General features: G+C 44.7%; 1 protein-coding gene across 1 annotated transcript; it reads left to right on the plus strand.

Moving 5' to 3' along the window:
- The first annotated feature begins 661 nt into the window (after positions 1-661).
- mapk4 (mitogen-activated protein kinase 4) lies at positions 662-22,191 on the plus strand. The gene is made up of 5 exons (XM_039013154.1): positions 662-1,478; positions 14,678-14,822; positions 15,771-15,938; positions 16,167-16,374; positions 19,918-22,191. Exons 1-5 carry the CDS (start codon positions 936-938, stop codon positions 20,852-20,854), a joined length of 2,001 nt encoding a protein of 666 aa, XP_038869082.1. The 5' UTR covers positions 662-935; the 3' UTR covers positions 20,855-22,191.
- The last annotated feature ends 236 nt before the right edge of the window (positions 22,192-22,427 follow it).

Below are 22,427 nucleotides of genomic sequence, written 5' to 3' on the forward strand. Positions count from 1 at the left end.
ATCAGGTAGGCCTATACATAAGCTATGCTATCTGTTCCTTGCATCTATTATATTAGGTAGGGATAACATGACACCAAGTAGGAGTTCTGTGTGAATGAGAGGCAAAAAAGTGACTTGTGCGTTATCACCATGCAGTCTACATTAAAATGCGGCACATTGGATATCATCTTTATATTTCATGCATAACTTGCTTTATCTCCCCCCTCTGTCGCAGAAGCAGCAGGTGGTAATGGTGGCAAACAGCAGTATCCAGAAACCAGAGGGAGGCAGGGCCATGCTACAGCTCTAGCCACAGGCTGAGGAATTCCATGGACACTCATTAACTCAATGCCACATAACCGGGATTGAGTGGGAAGTTTGGGAAAATCGGCCAGGGGAGGACTGAATGGGCGGGTCACTAACTGACTGATAGACTGCTATGGAAGGAGCGGGATCCACTAGAATCTCTGTGAATGTAACTCTCGGCTCATTTCCCCAGGGGGAGTTGAGCTGGGGATCGCTCAGCTAGGATTAGAGACCAGTACCGAGTGTCTGCCTCTGCCATCCCATGCTTCTATCTGTAGCAGACACAGTTGGGGCGTTGCTATGGCAACACTTGCCCTGCACCGGGGTGTAGAGTTGTCTCATCACTCACTCTACACTCTCTGATATCTGAGGTAGATGGAACAAGCTTGACTACTGTACACGTTGTTATATTCACTTTGTTCAAGAGTGATACACTTGAAATTCGATGGAGCTTATTCCAGGAAAAGCAATCAAACCCATGCAATTATAAAACACATTTCTATTTGAAATAATGACCATTTTACAGATGGGATTATTTACTTATGTGTATGTATGACTCCAGTTCCTTTTATTTGCTTTGTCAAATCATGTACCATCCTTTCAGATTTTTTTACCTCGTCATGCAATAACTGGTGGAGGTCACCTGAGCCATGGCCAAACAGGACTCCCCACTGTTCTTCCACGACTTTGACCTGGGGGACGTCTTCATAGACCCCCGGCCCTTGGGCAGCGGGACCACTGGTCTGGTTCTGTCCGCTGTGGACAAGCGCAGCGGCCAACGGGTGGCTGTGAAGAAGCTGGCGATGCGTGACGTGGTCAGCGTGAAGCACGCCCTGCGAGAGGTCAAGATCACGCGGCGCCTGCAGCACGAGAACGTGGTACGCGTGCACGAGGTGTTGGGCCCCTACGGCCGCCCGCTTCATCGCGACCCAGCCCAGCTGAGCGCCCTGTACATCGTCCAGGAGTGCATGGAGATGGACCTAGCTCACCTGCTGGAGCAGGGGCCACTTCCTAGCGGGCACACCACTCTGCTCTTCTACCAGCTCCTTCGAGGCCTCAAGTTCATCCACTCAGCCAACGTGCTGCACCGCGACCTCAAACCAGCGAACATCTTCCTCAACACAGACCAGTTACTGCTCAAGATCGGCGACTTTGGCCTGGCCAGAATCGTTGACCCACACTACTCCCATAAGGTGAGACTATAGTTAAAGTGGGCTGCAGTTAGAAGGGAACAGCTAGCTCGGGGTCAGTATTCATAAAGCCTCAGAGTAGGAGTTCTGGTCTAGGATCAGGTCTCAGCTGTCCATGTTGTATTCATTATCTGAAATGCAAAATGTATCCTAGATCATCACTCTTAAGACGCTTCATGAATCAGGGCCCAGGAGTTTTTCCTAACCATGTGACCTGACCAGAAAAAGCTGGCCTTAGTCCTAGGGAAAAACTCCTGGCCCTACATGTAAGGCGGAGACATAAAAAAAAAACATTTCCAAACGACACAGCATTCTACCCATATTAAGATGCCTCTTTGTGCATGTTTCTGTGCGGTCGTGGTGCGTGTATGAATAGATCTTTGCACCAAGTCGCATGCATCAACTCTGTTGCCTTGTGTCGACTTTGATGATTCTCTGCTTTGCATAAATGGAAATGACCGCATCATCATCCGTCTTTAGCTAGTGCTAGAGACGCGCTTTCATAACCTAACCCGATTTTAAGTTACCCAGTAATCAAATGGAATGATTTCCCTGTCTGTTTGTTGGGGATAAGCTTCTGGGAGATTCATGTGACAATGTACTGGTCTATTGTACTGCTTTATTATTGTGGTGGAACACTGTGTAACACTAGTAGCCCAGCGAAGGCCCAGTGGAAGGGGAACTTTGTCCTGGCCCGGGCCCAGACCCAGAGATCTGATCTCGGGGCAGCACGGTGTAGACAGGGGAAAGAGATGGCTCAGGCTGTGAGCAGGAGTGTAGCCAAAATAACAAATGGGCAGTGCTGTGCTCTGCGTGAAGTCGAGAGAGAAAAAGCATCGATGCTGCTCTTACGCAGTGGATTGTGCATAGTTGGCCAGCTATAGAGTAGTCTGTGTATCAACTACACATCTGGCCTGGCCTCCCTTACCCATCATCAGAGTATGGGTAAAATGTGTTAGTTGCAACAGCTGATTTGGACATCAAACCCTTAGGCCTTTGTCAGGATAAAAATCAGGTTGTATGGATGCTAGAGTGAAAAGAAGGACTAACCTGGGACGATTCCTATTAGGAAGCAGGAAAATAACCTTTTTATGTCTCTCCTCTGAATCAACACAGGCCTGTCGGAGGAGTTCAGAGTAGCTATGTAAATAGACGCTGTTCGGACATGAGGGAACGAGGGGAGGCTGAATGGAACAGGAAGAGCAAGGTTGTGTTCCAAATGGCACCCTAATACCTACATAGTGCCCTTTGGATCCTGGTCCAAAGTAATGGAAGTATAGGGAATGGGGTGTCATTTGGGACACAACCTTGTTCTCCCTGTACCATTCAGCCTGCCCTCGTTCCCTCATGTTCGAACAACGTCTATTCACATACAGTGCATTCGGAAAGTATTTAGACCCTTTGCTTTGAGACTCAAAATTGAGCTCAGGTGCATCCTGTTTCCTTTGATCATCCTTGAGATGTTTCTACAACTTGGTTGGAGTCCACCTGTGGCAAATTCAATTGATTGGACATGATTTGGAAAGGCACACACCTGTCTATACAGTGCCTTGCGAAAGTATTCACCCCCCTTGGCATTTTTCCTATTTTGTTGCCTTAAATGCCTTGTATCATTTGATTTACACGACATGCCTACAACTTTGAAGATGCTAAATATTTTTTATTGTGAAACAAACAATAAATAAGACAAAAGAAGTCCATACTTTGTAGAGCCACCTTTTGCAGCAATTACAGCTCTTGGGATATGTCTCTAATAAGCTTGGCACATCTAGCCACTGGGATTTTTGCCCATTCTTCAAGGCAAAACTGCTCCAGCTCCATCAAGTTGGATGGGTTCCTGCTGGTGTACAGCAATCTTTAAGTCATACCACAGATTCTCAATTGGATTGAGGTCTGGGCTTTGACTAGACCATTCCAAGACATTTAAATGTTTCCCCTTAAACCACTCGAGTATTGCTTTAGCAGTATGCTTAGGCACAGATTTGGGGAAGGGTACCAAAACATTTCTGCAGCATTGAAGGTCCCAAAAACACAGTGGCCTCAATCATTCTTAAATGTAAGCAGTTTGGAACCTGCAAGATTCTTCCTAGAGCTGGCAGCCCGCCCAAAATACGTAATTGGGGGAGAAGGGCCTTGGTCAGGGAGGTGACCAAGAACACAATTGGCACTCTGACAGAGCTCCAGAATTCCTCTGTGAAGTTGGGAGAACCTTCCAGAAGGACAACCATCTCTGCAGCACTCCACCAATCAGGCCTTTATAATAGAGTAGCCAGACGGAAGCCACCCTTCAGTAAAAGGCACATGACAGCCCACTTGGAATTTGCCAAAAGGCACAAAGACTCTCAGACCATGAGAAACAAGATTCTCTGGTCTGATGAAACCAAGATTGAACTCTTTGGCCTGAATGCCAAGCATTACATCTGGAGGAAACCAGACACCATCCCTACGGTGAAGCATGGGGGTGGTGGTAGCATCATGCTGTGGGGATGTTTTTCAGCGGCAGGGACTAGGAGACTAGTCAGGATCGAGGGAAATATGAACGGAGCAAAGTACAGATCCTTGATCTGCTCCAGAGCGCTCAGGACCTCAGACGAAGGCGAAGGTTCACCTTCCAACAGGACAAGAACCCTAAGCACACAGCCAAGACAACACAGGAGTGGCTTCGGGACAAGTCTCTGAATGTCCCTGAGTGGCCCAGCCAGAGCCCGGACTTGAACCCGAACTAACATCTCTGGAGAGACCTGAAAATAGCTGTGCAGCGACGCTCCCCATCCAACCTGACAGCGCTTGAGAGGCTCTGCAGAGAAGAATGGGAGAAACTCCCCAAATACAGGTGTGCCAAGCTTGTAGCGTCATACACAAGAAGATTCTAGGCTGTAATCGCTGCCAAAGGTGCTTCAACAAAGTACTGAGTATGAATCCTGGTCTGAATCTTATGTGATTTCAAATTTTGCAAAGATTTCAAAAAAAGTGGTTGCTTTTTGCTTCATCATTATGGGGTATTGTGTGTAGATTGATGACGTAAAAAAAATATTTCAAACATTTTAGAATAGTAACACAATTTGGAAAAAGTCAAGGGGTCAATACTTTGTGAATGCACTGTAGCTACTCCTCAGTCCAGGCAGCCATGTACATAATGTGTACCTAGCTACCTCTCTCTTTCTCTGAGTGGAACAGAATGTTTTAGTACTGAACTCCTCTGACAGGCCTGTGTTGATTCAGAGGAGAGAGATACAGTGTGTGCCATAAATGGCACCCTATTCCCTTTGTTAGGTTCTAAACAAACAGTGTAAAAATTCAAACAGATGACGAGGAATAGCTAAAACCAAGTGTATTCCCCCACTGGGTCAAACAGCTGCAAATACAAAGACATGTTTACACAAACGCATATATTTATACCCTCCTACGAGCCGGAGTCAACTCCTTGCACTTCTACACAGCCAATACATCTCTGTTGCCAGTCAGGAACTTAATTGGTTCCTCTCATTGGTGTAGCCTCCTGCTAGAACATTCATGGGTGTGGAAATGTATGTGTGTGACAGGACTGACTGTTCCTCCTCACTGCATCTGTCCTGACCGTGGCCCAAATTCCTCACTCCTCCCTACTCCACGGCTGTCCTACATTATCAGTGGCTGAAACCAGGTTGTTGCCCTTTGCCTCCCTCTTTAGGAGCCATGAGATTTAACAATACCATGTTTAAACAGAATGTAAACTTTCTGCACTCCCCCTTCCTCACTCAGTAACTTTCCATACACCTACTTCTTATCCACCCTTCATTGACCCCAACAAATACCTTCATTATACATGTAAAATAATCAATAAGTTCTATTATGTTAACATGAATAAGTGTATTTCAAGCTAGACTCCCTTAGTTCTGAATAGTAACTCCATACTGTTCAACATATAAACGTTGAAATGACTTAGAAATCAACTGAGTAAGTTAATTTCTATGTTTATACCTCCAAGACTCTGATTTATAAATCACACTCTTATTCCCCCTCTTGTTGTACAGCTGATAATGACATTTCAGCTGGAGCTTTTGACTTTCTCCATTTCCTCCTTCGGGTTCCTAAGAGAGTTATAGCAGAAGACTTGAAAAGTAAAGGAAAACTCAATATGACAGTTATTAGTAATGCGTTAAGCAATGCATAATTATATATATCCAAACAAACCAAAAGGTTTGATAACATGACGATTCCCACTCTGTCTTAGCCTGGCTTCTTCCAGGGTTCTAAAAAAACCTCCTCATGCTTTCACCCAGTCTTCCCCTGTTAGGCCACAGGTTACACACCATATCATCCTCACTTCAGCTCCCCCCCCCCCCCCCCACCACTAACACTGCCCATGATGCATACTCCAAGATGCGCTGTAGTCCAGTTCCATGCTGTGACTATAGCATCCTTCGCCACTACTACAGCTCCTTCAGTTACTGTCCCTACAGCGACTGCCATTTTAGAATAGCTATTACATTGCATCTGTTTCCTGCTCCTGATCTCCTGTTGCCTTTGTGGTTCACCGATAGATCTAGAACTAAATCTCTCAGATACCCCTTACCGGTTTCCCAACTCCTACCAGGTTTTCTAGCCACCGCCATCTCCGACGACATCCAATGTTCTGCTACAGTCGGTATCTGTGAATAATACTTCTGTGCTCAGGTGAGGTACACGTCTCTCATCCCAAGGCCGATCTACACCGCACCCCTTTGTGAGCACCCTCGTTACGGTGTAAACTTTGGGGCCCAACGGTTGATAAGCAGCAACCTTCTGACACTTTCCTGTTACCGTCACTCGGGTCCCACTGCTGGCGGTTAGGAACGGTAGAGAGATTAGTGGCGTATAAAAACTTTCAAAAAACGTTTTACCCCTTTCTCACCCCAATTTCGTGGTATCCAATTGTCTCATTGCTGCAACTCCCGCACGGACTCGTGAGAGGCGAAGGTCGAGAGCCGTGCGTCCCCCGAAAAACAACCCAACCAAGCCGCACTGCTTCTTGACACAATGCCCACTTAACCCGGAAGCCAGCCACACCAATGTGTCAGAGGAAACCCTGTGCACCTGGCGACCGTGTTAGCGTGCACTGCGCCCGGCCCGCCACAGGAATCGCTAGTGCGTGATGGGACAAGGACATCCCTAAAGGCCAAACCCTCCCCTAACCCGGACGACGCTGGGCCAATTGTGCGCCGCCCCGTGGCTCTCCCGGTCACGGCCGGCTGCGACATAGCCTGGACTCGAAACCATGAGTCACATGTTTCTTAATCACACTGCAGGAGATGCTATTATCACAGGGAAACTCCCTTCTGGTTAGGTGGCTTCCTGTATACAGGGATCTGTAGCTAGTCTTTCAAGAGTTGTACCTTCCATGAACCCCTCACTAAAAGTTGACAAGAGTCTGAAATGATACCACTATCTCTGCTACTCCTACCATGATCTGGGTATGCGTGACGTTCAACTTGTCTTCATAGTAGACTCTAAATTGTGCACAGTTAGATTTCCTTCCATCTACTACAAGCTATCCCCTGTATCACTATACACAGAGGAGTGGTATCGTTCCCCAGGGACTCTATTACCCACTTCCTTAATTTATGAGCCTCACAAATCTCCGCCCCAGTCATATTAAATTCTGCTTTCCCAATTCCCTATAACGTTAACGCCTTGGTTTTTGGGACTCAATAGAATGCACTGATATCGGTCCTGCCAGAATCTGCAACTAAAACCCTTATGGAAACATTCTCAGACACGGGCCCCCTATGTACAGTGAAAAGTTGACACACCCACTCATTCAAGGGTTTTTCTTTATTTGTACTATTTTCTACATTGTAGAATAATAGTGAAGACATCAAAACTATGAAATAACACATGGAATCCCATAGTAACCAAAAAAATGTTAAATAAATCAAAATATATTTTAGGTTCTTCAAAGTAGCCACCCTTTGCCTTGATGACAGCTTTGCACACTCTTGGCATTCTCTCAACCAGCTTCATGAGGAATGCTTTTCCAACAGTCTTGAAGGAGTTCCCACATATGCTGAGCACTTGTTGGCTGCTTTTCCTTCACTCTGCGGTCCAACTTATCCCAAACCATCTCAATTGGTTTGAGGTCGTGGAGGCCAGGTCAAATAGCCCTTACACAGCCTGGAAGTGTGTCTTGGGTCATTGTCCTGTTGAAAAACAAATGATAGTCCCACTGAGCGCAACCCAGATGGGATGGCGTATCGCTGCAGAATGCTGTGTGCCTTGAATTCTAAATAAATCACAGACAGTGTCACCAGCAAAGCACCATCACACCACCTCCTCCATGCTTCACGGTGGGAACCACACATGCGGAGATCATCCGTTCACCTACTCTGCGTCTCACAAAGACAGCGGTTGGAACCAAAAATCTCAAATTTGGACAGATTTCCACCCGTCTAATGTCCATTGCTCGTGTTTCTTGGCCCACGCAAGTCTCTTCTTTTATTTTTGGTGTCCTTTAGTAGTGGTTTCTTTGCAGCAATTCGACAATGAAGGCCTGATTCACGCAGTCTCCTCTGAATAGTTGATGTTGAGATGTGTCTGTTGAACTCTGAAGCATTTATTTTGGCTGCAATCTGAGGTGCAGTTAACTCGAATGAACTCTGGGTCTTCAATTCCTGTGGCGGTCCTCATGAGAGCCAGTTTCATCATAGCGCTTGATGGTTTTTGCCCCTGCACTTGAAGATCCTTTCAAAGTTCTTGAAATTATCCGCATTGATACTTTAATTTCTTAAAGTAAGTTTTTCTTTGCTTATTTGAGCTGTTCTTGCCATAATAGGGCTGTCTTCTGGATACCACCCCTACCTTGTCACAACACAACTGATTTGGCTGAAACGCATTAAGAAGGAAAGAAATTCCACAAATGACAAGGCACAACTGTTAACTGAAATACATTCCAGGTGACTACCTCATGAAGCTGGTTGAGAGAATGCCAAGAGTGTGTAAAGCTGTCAAGACAAAGGGTGGCTACTTTGAAGAATCTCAAATATAAAACAAATGTTGATTTGTTTCAAACCTTTTTTGCTTACTACATGATTCCATATGTGTTATTTCATAGTTTGGATGTCTTCACTATTATTCTACAATGTAGAAAATAGTAAAAATATAGAAAAACCCTTGAATGATACTGTCCTTTTGACTGGTACTGTCCTCCGGCCACAAATACATTTGCACATAGAACATTCCATCTAACCATAACACGTTAATCACTACCGCTAGGCCACTTATATAGTTAGAAACATACTAAAACGTACTCAAGTCAAATAGTCAGTTTCCAACAATCCCTTATCTGGAACAATGATCACTTACATGGTCCACGCCACCTAGAAAACATATTGACTTACACAGTGAAGAGAGAGAATACATGTTTATTACTTTCACACCACCCTTGATGAGATTGGGGCAAGGACCTTTAATCCGTTCTGTTCTATGCCAATGGATGCTGGATCTTCACTGGGCCCCTATGAAAATGAGTTCCCTGTTGGTTATCCCGCTCGCTTTTACCCAGTCGTCTTCATCCTCATCCTCGGGTGTCACAGCAAGCCAGACTATGAGCCTTGTACGTAATTAATTGTACTGTATCATCCAAGAAGCCATATGTACTGATGGCATGGTAAAACACAACCCCTACTATCAATGTCCCTATTACGGTTAGCCCAAGGTAAAATCTAGTGTGTTTTTTCATAAAATCTCTCTTGGAGGAAAACGAAAAGATAAGATTTCTTGCGAGGAAACCCTCACTCAATGGATTCTTACAAATATGAATTCGTTTCAGAAACCACCTGCAGGATGAGCAGTACACCCTCCCCTCAGTCTGTGCTCTCCTCACAGCTTAGGGGCAGCGCTCTCTCTCCTTCTCGCCTTTCCGAATCATAATTAGAACTATTGATAAATGATCCATCCCAAATTTAGAATGACAGTCCTAAGTGCTTCACGTTGAGTCTATCACTTTAAGACCCACAACTTAGCCCAGACCGACACTGGCAGAATGTACATTTACAGACAGGAGAAAATATATTTACAGTATGTGCTACTTATATTACCAGCATTAACTTTTCTCATCACGGCCACCGTTTGTCCCCGTCTTAGACTGTCGCAAGTGGGATGTTCATGACCGATCAGAACATATGAAAGCTGGTGTTTCCTTTTAACATGAGTCTTCAATAATCCCAATTAAGATGATTTAGGTTGTAGTTATTATAGGACTATTTCTCTCTCTACCGTTTGTATTTCATATACCTTTGACTATTGGATGTTCTTACAGGCACTATAGTATTGCCAGCCTAATCTTGGTAGTTGATAGGCTTGAAGTCATTAACAGCGCTGTGCAACAAGCATTACTAAGAGCTGCTGGCAAACACAGCAAAGTGCTGTTTGACTCAGTCAGACTGCTCTATCAAATATCAAATCATATACTTAATCATAATAAACACACAGAAATACGAGCCTTAGGTCATTAATATGGTCAAATCCGGAAACTATCATTTCGAAAACAAAACGTTTAATCTTTCAGTGAAATACGGAACCGTTCCGTATTTTATCGAATGGGTGGCAACCCTAAGTCTAAATATTGCTGTTACATTGCACAACCTTCAATATTATGTCGTAATTATGTAAAATTCTGGCAAATTAATTATGGTCTTTGTTAGGAAGAAACACAGTTCGCAACGAGCCAGGCGGCCCAAACTGTTGCATATACCCTGACTCTGCTTGCACTGAACGCAAGAAAAGAGACACAATTTTCCTAGTTAATATTGCCTGCTAACATGCATTTATTTTAACTAAATATGCAGGTTTAAAAATATATACTTCTGTGTATTGATTTTAAGAAAGGCATTGATGTTTATGGTTAGGTACATTTGTGCAACGAATGTGCTTTTTTTGCGAATGCGCTTATGTTAAATCATCACACATTTGGCAAAGTTGAAGTAGGCTGTGATTCAATGATAAATTAACAGGCACCGCATTGATTATATGCAACGCAGGACAAGCTAGTTAACCTAGTAATATCGTCAACCGTGTGTAGTTAATTAGTGATTATGTGAAGATTGATTGTTTTTTATAAGATAAGTTTAATGCTAGCTTGCAACTTACCTTGGTTCATTGCAGCCACAAGGTCCTTTTGACGCTGCACTCGCGTAACAGGTGGTCAGCTTGCCACGCAGTTTCCTCATGGATTGCAATGTAATCGGCCGTAATTGGCGTCCAAAAAGGAATACCGATTGTTTTGAAATTGGCCCAAAAAAATCGGCCATGCCGATTTAATCGGTCGCCCTCTAGTTAAACCACTGTTAGTGGTGTAGCCTCCTGCTAGAACCTTCATGGGCGTAAAAATATGTTTGTGACAGGACTGACTTCCTCCTCACTTCATCTGATCTTGGGCTGAATTCCTCACTCCTCCCTACTCTACGGCTGTCCTACCTTATCAGTGACTGAAACCAAACTGTTGCACTTTGCCCCCCTCCTTAGGAGCCATGAGATTTAACAATACCACGTTTTAACAGAATGTAAACTTTCTGCACTCCCCCTTCCTCACTCAGTAACTTTCCATACACCTACTTCTTATCCACCCTCCATTGACCCCAACATAAACAGTTGAAGTTAGAAGTTAAATTAACATACACTTAGGTTGGAGTCATTAAAACTTGTTTTTCAACCACTCCACAAATTTCTTGTTAACAAACTATAGTTTTGGCATGTCGGTTAGGACATCTACTTTGTGCATGACACAAGTAATTTTTCCAACAATTGTTTACAGACATATTATTTCACTTATAATTCACACTGTATCACAATTCCAGTGGGTCAGAAGTTTACATACACTAAGTTGACTGTGCCTTTAAACAGCTTGGAAAATTCCAGAAAATGATGTCATGGCTTTAGAAGCTTCTGATAGGCTAATTGACATAATTTGAGACAATTGGAGGTGTACCTGTGGATATATTTCAACGCCTACCTTCAAACTCAGTGCCTCTTTGCTTGACATCATCGGAAAATCAAAAGAAATCAGCGAAGACCTTTAGAAAAAAATTGCGGACCTCCACAAGTCTGGTTCATCATTGGGAGACATTTCCAAGTGCCTGAAGGTACCATGTTCATCTGTACAAACAATTGTATGCAAGTTTAAACACCATGGGACCACACAGCCGTCACACTGCTCAGGAAGGAGACGCGTTCTGTCTCCTAGAGATGAATGTACTTTGGTGAGAATCAATCCCAGAACAACAGCAAAGGACCTTGTGAAGATGCTGGAGGAAACAGATACAAAAATATTTATATCCACAGTAAAACGAGTCCTATATCGACATAACCTGAAAGGCCTCTCAGCAAGGAAGAAGCCACTGCTCCAAAGCCACCATTAAAAAAAGCCAGACTACGGTTTGCAGCTGCTCATGAGGACAAAGATTGTACTTTTTGGAGAAATGTCCTCTGGTCTGATGAAACAAAAATGTGACTGTTTGGCCATAATGACCATCGCTATGTTTGGAAGAAAAAGGGGGAGGCTTGCAAGCCGAAGAGCACCATCCCAACCGTGAAGCACGGGGGTGGCAGCATCATGTTGTGGGGGTGCTTTGCTGCAGGAGGGACTGGTGCACTTCACAAAATAGAATGCATCATGAGGTAGGACAATTATGTGGATATATTGAAGCAACATCTCAAGACATCAGTCAGAAAGTTAAAGCTTGGTCGCAAATGGGTCTTCCAAATGGACAATGACCCCAAGCATACTTCCAAAGTTGTGGCAAAATGGCTTAAGGACAACAAAGTCAAGGTATTGGAGTGGCCATCACAAAGCCCTGACCTCAATCCTATAGAACATTTCTGGGCAGAACTGAAAAACCGTGTGCGAGCAAGGAGGCCTACAAACCTGACCCAGTTACAGCAGCTCTGTCAGGAGGAAAATTCACCCAACTTATTGTGGGAAGCTTGTGGAATGCTACCCCAAAAGTTTGACCCAAGTTAAACAATGTAAAGGCAATGCTACCAAATACAAATTGAGTGTGTAAACTTCTGACCCACTGGGAATGTAATGAAAGAAATAAAAGCTACTATTATTCTGACATTTCACATTCTTAAAATAAAGTGGTGATTCTACAGTTAGTGTTCATCACATTCCCAGTGGGTCAGAAGTTTACATACACTCAATTTGTATTTGGTAGCATTGCCTTTACACTGTTTAAGACAGAATGTTTACTAGGATTAAATGTCAGGAATTGTGAAAAACTGAGTTTAAAAGTATTTGGTGTATGTAAACTTCCGACTTCAACTGTACATTCATTATACATGTAAAGGAATCAATAAGTTATATTATGTTAACATGAATAAGTGTATTTCAAGCTAGACTTCAACACCTTTATAGTGTACTAGTGCAGCACAACTATTCCCTATAGGCTCTAGTCGTAAGTAATGCACTATGTGGGTCTGGTCAAAAGTAGTGCGCTATATAGGGAAAAGGGTGTCATTTTCACAACCGTAGCGTCTCCGGTTCTTCCTATGCCATGCTTACTTAGAGAGAGGCTGACAGGCCAATGCTCACTACAGCTGCTGGGATAGTCCTTGCATGATAGTACCACCATTTTAAGAATATTTCATCCTAAATGTAACGTTGCAAAGACCTTAGCAGCAGACGCAACAGAGAAAAGACGTCAGGGATCTGTCGTCAGCCTCCGACGTGGAGAGGAAGTTGACGGGCTGTTTGAATTGTTCCTATCGTTTCAATTGACCCGTGAGTGTGCCGCTGCGCTCGTGAAAGTAAGCATGTCAGCCTGTGACAGAGGGTTGGCAGGTTTCCTTAAGCATTACGTTTGTTGTCATTATTAGTGCCAATCTCTCCTCAATGGTGCTATACCGTTTTTTTATTTTGTTGCCGAATTTGTCATAATGACAGATGCTTTGATTTGAAGTGCTAACAACGCCTAACAACATTTCGTTACTGTCAAATATAGACATAGGATGTGTCCCAAATGGCATCGTATTCCCTATTAAGTGGACTACTTTTGACCAGGGCCCATAGTAACGCAACAATGCACCTATAATGGTACATCTGACTTTTGGAACCATCAGTGACTGACTAAACTGTGCTTTTGGACAATAAGCAGAGATTTGACAGATTGCTTAGTCACAGAAGAGGGGCTGCAGCAAAGGTGATAGGAGGAGGCCTAACTGAATCTCTCCACCTGCTGAGCTAACCCTATTTAATTATTAATCACCTGGAGAGTGGGACGAGGTGAGAAAGGAGAGAAGGATGGAGGGTGAGTGAGTCAGAGGGAGGGAGAAGTGAAACGAGGGGGAGGTTGTGTGGTCCTAAGGCTGTCTCTGCTGCTTCTCATCAAACATTGAACAGTGCTCCGTTAACCATTGGCAGAGAGTGGAGGGGAGGGACAGAGAGGACAGGGGATGATTACCTTGCACTGGGGTTGTGTAATGCAATAATCAAATTCAATTCAAGATCCTGCAGAGGTTGGTCGCAGTGAATGTTGGTCTCAGTCCAGTGGCTGTGTGTTTCATAATCTCATCTCTACGTCTATCAGGTGTGTGTGTGTGTTTGGGGGGGGGGGGGGGGGGGTACCGGAAAAAGTCCCCACAAGGATTGTAAAACAAGGAAAATTCTCCCTCATGGGGACATTTCCCTGGTCGCCATGAAGACGAAGGCTATTTTAGGCTTAGGGGTTAGGGTTAGGGTGACAATTATGGTTAGGTTTATGGTTAGGGGTTAGCGAAGATAGGATTTTGAATGGAAATAAATTTTTTGTCCCCACAATGATAGCAAAGCAAATGATTTGTCTGGGTGTAATGGATGTTCTAAATAAAAAAGAGGAGATAAAGTGGTCAAGTCGTGCTGCTCTAACGAGATGAAGCCGGTGTGTCATTAGGCAGAATAGTGAAAGAGGGCCACTTCAAAGGAGGTAGGTGCAGTAATACATTTTCACAAACGCTTTTTCTCTGACACTCTGTTCCACCATACTTAGATATATATTCTCAACTTTGTAACTGACATGAAGAAGAATACTGCCTTCTATAGCCTACCCGTAAAGTGTGAGCGTAAAGAATTGGGGGCAGCTGTAAAAACGCCCTCCAAATATCTTAGCGAAAGAGCCATTAAAAAATGTACAAAGTTAGTGAACCTTCTACGTATAAATGTACTTGTTACGCTTACCCTGTGTGTGCTGTTGTCTGTGTGTATTGGCCAGGGCTACCTGTCAGAGGGCTTGGTGACTAAATGGTACCGGTCTCCACGCCTGTTGCTCTCTCCCAACAACTACACCAAGTCCATTGATATGTGGGCAGCTGGCTGCATCCTGGCAGAGATGCTAACAGGCCGCATGCTCTTTGCAGGTAAGAGGTCTATTGAGGTGGAGAGGTGTGGATATGAATATGATCTGAGCGATTTAATGATTCAGATAAACTGGGTAGTGCCCATTTTAGTTTTTATGCTGTTGGGCAGTACAGTCTTTGTCTGTCCAGGATCTTTTTGATGTTGTGAAGAGATAGTATACTTTGTTTACTGGGATGTAATAATACAGACATTTCCATTTGCATGTCTGTTCTCTATCCGACCTGCTTAACAGTGTCAACAAGAGTAATTATTAGAAGCAAAATGTTCCAGGATATGGGTGTCTCCCAAATGGCACCCTACTTCCTATGTAGTGCACATATGTTTTTTACCAGGGTTAAAAGTAGTGCACTATAGGAAATAGGGTGCCATTTGGGACAGAGCTGAGCTTTTATGTTGTCTCGCAGTGACAGCGTCATTATAGCTCCCACTGCTGTTACGATTACACTGGCTGAAGTCAAAAGAAAAACAGATCATTTGGAGACTTGAACAGAAACCAAACAGAAAAAAAAAGGCTTTTTGTGCTCACATTATATAATAATCATTTTAAGACAGTTTCGTTAGGCTTTTGGTGTCATTGTTTAATATTAATTTGGTCATGTACAGATACTGAATAATTGGGTCTGGATAAAAGTATGTGGTCCATGATCGTGTCAGTAGCTCGTTAGTCATGAGGGTGCAGCTGTTCTTTTCCCAGTAGCTTGCTCCAACTATTTTAATACCAGTCTTTAAAAATACTTCTACTTCTAAGTTAACCTCAATTTCAACACTAGCCTTTAACAATTTCTTAACTTCTACCACAGAAATACTTTTGGACAGTTAAACAAGGCACCTCATTTTTCTTCATGAAAATGACCTTTTCTAGTTTTGGAATCATGATTTGATTGATATGCTTCTTTACTCCTGGTACTCTGTGTCTTCCTGCCTGATTCCTCCTGGCTGCTCTGCAGGAGCCCATGAACTGGAACAGATGCAGCTGATCCTGGACACGGTGCCTGTGTTGAGGGAAGAGGACCGCCTGGATCTTCTGCAGGTCATGCCCACTTATGTCAGCCATGGCTGGAAGGTCAAGAGGTCATTTAGGGAGCTGATCCCTGAGGTGGAGGTGGAGGCAGATGGTGAGCGGGATGGAGGGTGGAGAATTAGATGGAGCCTTTGTTCTCCCTTAAACGATAACTGTTTTATGCTAAAAATCATGAACACACACGTGTCTAACTAACTTGTTGCCTACTATTCCTAGAGAAAAAAATATTTATTCCTGATGCGATATGGTATTACTTGCAGCCACGTATGCACATCATTTGAAACCATTTTCTATTCTCTGTTCACGTCTCTTTCTCCACTAGCCATTGATTTTCTGGAGCGTATCTTGACCTTTAACCCCATGGACCGGCTGACGGCAGAAGCGGCCCTGTCCCATCCCTTCCTGCAGCAGTACTCATTTCCTCAGGACGAGCCCATGTCGCCCCAGCCCTTCCGCATAGAGGACGAGCTGGATGACAGCCTAATCACGGAGCCTGGTCACAGCCAGGCCTTTAGCTCTCACTGGGACAGGTGTGTGTCTAGCCTGGTCCCAGATCTGTTTGTGCTGTCATGTCAACTAGTGACAAGGAGTTGACATGATAGCACAAACAGATCTGGGACCAGGCTAGTGTGTGTCAGCCATAGAGATACATGTAAACTCAGCAGAAAAAGAAACGTCCCTTTTTTCAGGACCCTGTCTTTCAAAGATAATTCGTAAAAATCCAAATAACTTCAGAGATCTTCATTGTAAAGGGTTTAAACACTGTTTCCCATGCTTGTTCAATGAACCATAAACAATTAATGAACATGCACCTGTGGAACGGTTGTTAAGACACTAACAGCTTACAGACGGTAGGCAATTATGGTCACAGTTATGAAACCTTAGGACACTAAAGAGGCCTTTCTACTGACTCTGAAAAATACCAAAAGAAAGATGCCCAGGGTCCCAACTCACCTGCTTGAACGTGCCTTAGGCATGCTGCAAGGAGGCATGAGGACTGCAGATGTGGCCAGGGCAATAAATTGCAATGTCCGTACTGTGAGACGCCTAAGACAGCGCTACAGGGAGACAGGACCGTCAGCTGATCGTTCTCGCAGTGGCAGACCACGTGTAACAACACCTGCACAGGATCGGTACATCTGAACATCACACCTGCGGGACAGGTACAGGATGGCAACAACAACTTCCCGAGTTACACCAGGAATGCACAATCCCTCCATCAGTGCTCAGACTGTCCGCAATAGGCTGAGAGAGGCTGAACTGAGGGCTTGTAGGCCTGTTGTAAGGCAGGTCCTCACCAGACATCACCGGCAACAACGTCGCCTATGGGCACAAACCCACCGTTGCTGGACCAGACAGGACTGGCAAAAAGTGCTCTTCACTGACGAGTCGCGGTTTTGTCTCACCAGGGGTGATAGTCGGATTCGCGTTTATCGTCGATGGAATGAGCGTTACACTGAGGCCTGTATTCTGGAGCGGGATCAAATTTGGAGGTGGAGGGTCCGTCATGGTCTGGGGCGATGTGTCACAGCATCATCGGACTGAGCTTGTTGTCATTGCAGGAAGACTTCCTCCTCCCTCATGTGGTACCTTTCCTGCAGGCTCATCCTGACATGACCCTCCAGCATGACAATGCCACCAGCCATACTGCTTGTTCTGTGCGTGATTTTCTGCAAGATAGGAATGTCTGCCATGGCCAGCGAAGAGCCCGGATCTCAATCCCATTGAGCACGTCTGGGACCTGTTGGATCGGAGAGTGAGGGCTAGGGCCATTCCCCCCCAGAAATGTCCTGGAACTTACAGGTGCCTTGGTGGAAGAGTGGGGTAACATCTCACAGCAAGAACTGGCAAATCTGGTGCAGTCCATGAGGAGGAGATGCACTGCAGTACTTAATGCAGCTGGTGGCCACACCAGATACTGACTGTTACTTTTGATTTTGACCCCCCCCCTTTGTTCAGGGACACATTATTCCATTTCTGTTAAACTGAACAAGTTCCACAGACTTTTCACTATGTCTTAGATGTTGAATCTTGTTATGTTCATACAAATATTTACACATGTTAAGTTTGCTGAAAATAAACAAGGTTGACAGTGAACTTTTTTGCAGTGAACTTTTTTGCTGAGTTCATATAGTACTATGTCATTCATTTCTATTTAATTCTATGGTGTCAGCTAAACTTCACACAGAGACACATAGCAGCAGACAGACTTAGTGAAAAATAACACAGCAAAGCAACATAAAGAGATTATGAAAGGAACTGTGACATGGCTGTGCACAATGAATACACCAAAGAAAAGTATAAATAAAGTTGAGTAAGATGTAGCCGAATAAAATGTTGCATGGATGTTATATATAGAAGCTAATTCATTCTACTCTTAATTAAATCTCCTGGCAGACACTTCACCTGCATGCCGCTGTTGCCCTCTTAAAAGCCAAGTTGTTTATTCTGTCATAGTACATAAAAAATAAAAAAAACGCAACCTGCAACAATTTCAACGATTTTACTGAGTTACAGTTAATAAGAAAATCAGTCAATTTAAATAAATTCCTAATCTATGGATTTCACATGACTGTGATTAGAGATATGCATCTGATGGTCACAGATACCTTAAAAAAAAAAAAAAATCTGATCCACGCCCCTGTCAGTATCTGGTGTGACCACCATTGCCTCTTGCAGTGCGACACATCTCCTTTGCATAGATTTGATCCGGCTGTTGATTTTGGCCTGTGGAACGTCCCACTCCTCTTCAATGGCTGTGTGAAGTTGCTGGATATTAGCGGGAACTGCAACGCGCTGTCGTACACGTCGATCCAAAGCGTCCCAAACATGCTCAATGGATGAAATGTCTGAGTATGCAGGCCATGGAAGAACTGCTCGCCCACACGACGCCATACACTGTCTGCCATCTGCCCGGTACAGTTGAATCTGGGATTCAGCCGTGAAGAGCACACTTGTCCAACATGCCAATGGCCATCGAAGGTGCGCATTTGCCGACAGAAGGCGTTTATGACGCAGAACTGCAGCCAGGTCAAGACCCTGGTGAGGACGACAAGCACGCAGATGAGTTTCCCGGAGATGGTTTCTGACCATTTGTGCAGAAATTCTTTAGTTGTGCAAACCCCCAGTTTCATCAGCTGTCCGGGTGGCTGGTCTCAGACAATCCCGCAGGTAAAGAAGGTCCTGGGCTGGCGTGGTTACATGTGGTCTGTGGTTGAGCCTGGTTGGACGCACTGCCAAATTCGCTAAAACGATGGAGGCGGCTCATGGTAGAGAAATGAAAATTCAATTATCTTGCAACAGCTCTGCTAGACATTCCTGCAGTCAGTGTAACAGTATAACTTTAAACCGTCCCTTCGCCCCGACCCGGGCGCGAACCAGGGACCCTCTGCACACATCAACAACTGACACCCACGAAGCGTCGTTACCCATCGCTCCACAAAAGCCGCGGCTCTTGCAGAGCAAGGGGCAACACTACTTAAGTCTCAGAGCAAGTGACGTAACTGATTGAAATGCTACTAGCGCGTACCCGCTAACTAGCTAGCCATTTCACATCCGTTACATCAGCATGCCAATTGCACATCTGTGGCATTGTGTTGTGTGACAAAACTGCACATTTTAGTGGCCTTTTATTGTCCCCAGGACAAGGTGCTCCTTTGTAATGTTCATGCTGTTTAATCCGCTTCTTGATATGCCACACCTGTCAAGTGGATGGATTATCTTGGCAAAGGAGAAATGCTCACTAACAGGGATGTAAATAAAATTGTGCATAAAATGAGAGAAGCTTTTTATGCATATGGAACTTTTCTGGGATCTTTTATTTCAGCTCATGAAACATGGGACCAGCACTTTACATGTTGCGTTTTATATTTTTGTTCAATATAAGTTGTAGTGTCTACCAGGTGATTTCAGTTTCGTATTAATTTATCTTTCATAGTGTGTGTGTGTGTGTGTGTAGACAAATTAGGAGAAAATGTAACGGGTATAAAGACAACAAATATTTTCTTCACAACAATAGATCAAAATGGCTACTTAGATATTTCATTGACAAGCACTTTGTTTCCACTGTGCAGGTATGAGACCAGCCTCTCATCAGACTTCTGCTGGCAGCAGCAGGGTGGGTGTCAGTGCTTGCCTGGGGTCTTGGAGGTGGGTGACCCAGAGGAGGAGGAGGTCCTGAGGGATCCCAAGGCAGGCTCTAACCCCTTGTTGGAGGAGGCCCAGGTGGACCCTCGCAAGTATTCCAACAGCAGCTCTGCCGAGCGCTTCCTGGACCACTCCCACTCCTCTCTGGAGCGTGCTTGTGGGGGCGCGGCCTATACTGAGCTGGACTGTGACCGTTCCTGTGACTACAAAGTGGGCTCTCCTTCCTATCTAGATAGGATTGCGTGGAGGGAAGACAAACCGCAGCACTACTCTGAGCCCAAGCTGATCCTGGACCTGTCTCACTGGAAGAGGAACAGACAGCTGCCGGTGCCTGAGCCTAGAGTGGCCAGTGTGGAGGAGCTGCCTGTGGAGGAGCCGCCTGGGGACCTGTTCCAGGAGATATCTCGGTGGGTGGAGAGCACTCAGTCTCGCCTCCACTCCCCCAGCCTGCCCCAGGAACCCCTGCCTTACTCCAGTTCACCCCCGCTGCCCCTCTCTCCCACTCCCCTCCCCGCCCCCATCTTCCACTGCTGTTCGCCGGTCCTACGGCCCTCAGCTGGACTGGATGAGGACGACACACTCAGCCCACCTGCCTCATCCCGCTCCCCTCCCTCTCTGTTGCCCTCTTCTCCTCCGTCAATGTCACCTCCGATTCCTTCGGCGGTCCATGAGCGCCTCCAGATGCTTCCCTCCAGGGGGCAAGAGGGCCCGTTTGACCTGGATGTGTTCATCACAGCCCTGAAGCTGTGTGGTCAGAGTGAGGACCTCGGTGGAAACGCAGACGGGGCCAAACAGGCCAACATCAATGGCGTATCCAGGCTTCCAGAGCGCAGACCACCCCCACGTCAGACTCCCAACTCCTGAAAGGAGCTGGGTCCAAGGCTAACGCAGAGAGTACTGGTAGACTGAATAGTGAACGCATGTAGAAGGGGAAAAAATGAAGTTGCACATGATTTAATGGGTACATTTGTTTTTTTCTTTACCCATAAATCATTGGGGTGTGCGACTTTCTTTTCTTTTTTTCATAAGTAAGCGTTGCCTTGACACTAACCCTGCTCACTTAAACCAGTGGTGCTGCTACTTTGTTCAGAGCTACTTTTACTGTATGTTACAAGAATAAGAGGAGAGTGAGGTGTGGATCAAGTTCCATTTGGTACTGTTCGAACAACTTAAGCTTCTGGTGGGTTTGCTACTGCATACAGTATGTCAGTGTGGTCACTGCTGTAAATGAATGTACGTTGTACAGCCTATGTTGCATCAACGCAGCGGTGTGTACGCACTACAAGAATGCCTGCAAAGGATCAACATTTGGTTGGAGAGAGGAACTCCCGGGTATTCCATCGCAGAATAGGTTGAAGAGAAAGCAATCGGCTCTTTTTGGTTTACATTTTTGTTGAAATGACTCTTTTAAACATAACCCTTTTTGGTTGTTAAGATATCTTCCGAATGAGAGTAGCTATACAGTAGGTCTTCCTGCCGCAAATAGCTATTTAGAATTATACGAATATCTTCCATTTAGCGGGAAGTATTTCCTATAAAGACAGGGGACTGAATGTATTTACAGGTTCACGTCTTTGCATAACAACAGTTATCTCTGGTCCAGGGAGTTACCGCGTGTTCCTCCAATAAAGAAAGTGTTAGTGGAGGAACACTCACTAATGACCTGGACCAGAGTTAAAGAACAGATAAAGGGAGATGACCCCTGGGAATCCTATGATGTTGATACATTTGAACGTTTTACTGTTGACAATTGTATACATTAAACTACTGTTTCTTACAGTATCTTCCAGATGCCTGTAATTGTTTGTCGACAGTTTAAGGTACAGCTTTTGTGGATTTTTTGTGTGTTCATTATTTATCTGAAAAGGAGTGCTCTCACAGTAATACAGTAAGATATCTGTATAGCTTTTGCACACCCATGTTCTCACGGCAGGGAGATATAAACGGAACAGTGACAACTGTAGTCAGCCTGTAGCTGATTGTCATCACCAGGCTGACGTCAGAAAGCCTTCGGAATAGTCATGCACAAGGAGCAGCAGCTAAAAGGTCACACACTCATCAAGCACTCTAAACTCCTTGGCAGTGTCCCAAACGACACCCTATTATTCCCTATTCCCTTTTGACCAAAGCCCTTTGAGGATTAAAGGCTCAGTATGGTGAAAAATGTGAATTGCCTGTGTTTTTATATATATTTCTGCAATATGAGGTTGGAATAATACTGTGAAATGGTGACCATTATGACGATGCCCTTTTAGTGTAAGAGCAGTTTGAAAAGACCACCTGGAAGAGTTTCAAACCTCTCTGCCAATAACAGCTAGTTTCCAGTTTTCCCCTCCCCACTACCAGACAGTCTAGCACAATTCTTGCTAAGAAGCTATCTTTGTTTTCAATTAAAAATTGTCAAAAAATAAACAATCACAGTAAGGTACTTAATTGT

This window comes from Salvelinus namaycush, chromosome 18 (genome assembly GCF_016432855.1).
Source record: "Salvelinus namaycush isolate Seneca chromosome 18, SaNama_1.0, whole genome shotgun sequence".
NCBI lineage: Eukaryota > Metazoa > Chordata > Actinopteri > Salmoniformes > Salmonidae > Salvelinus > Salvelinus namaycush.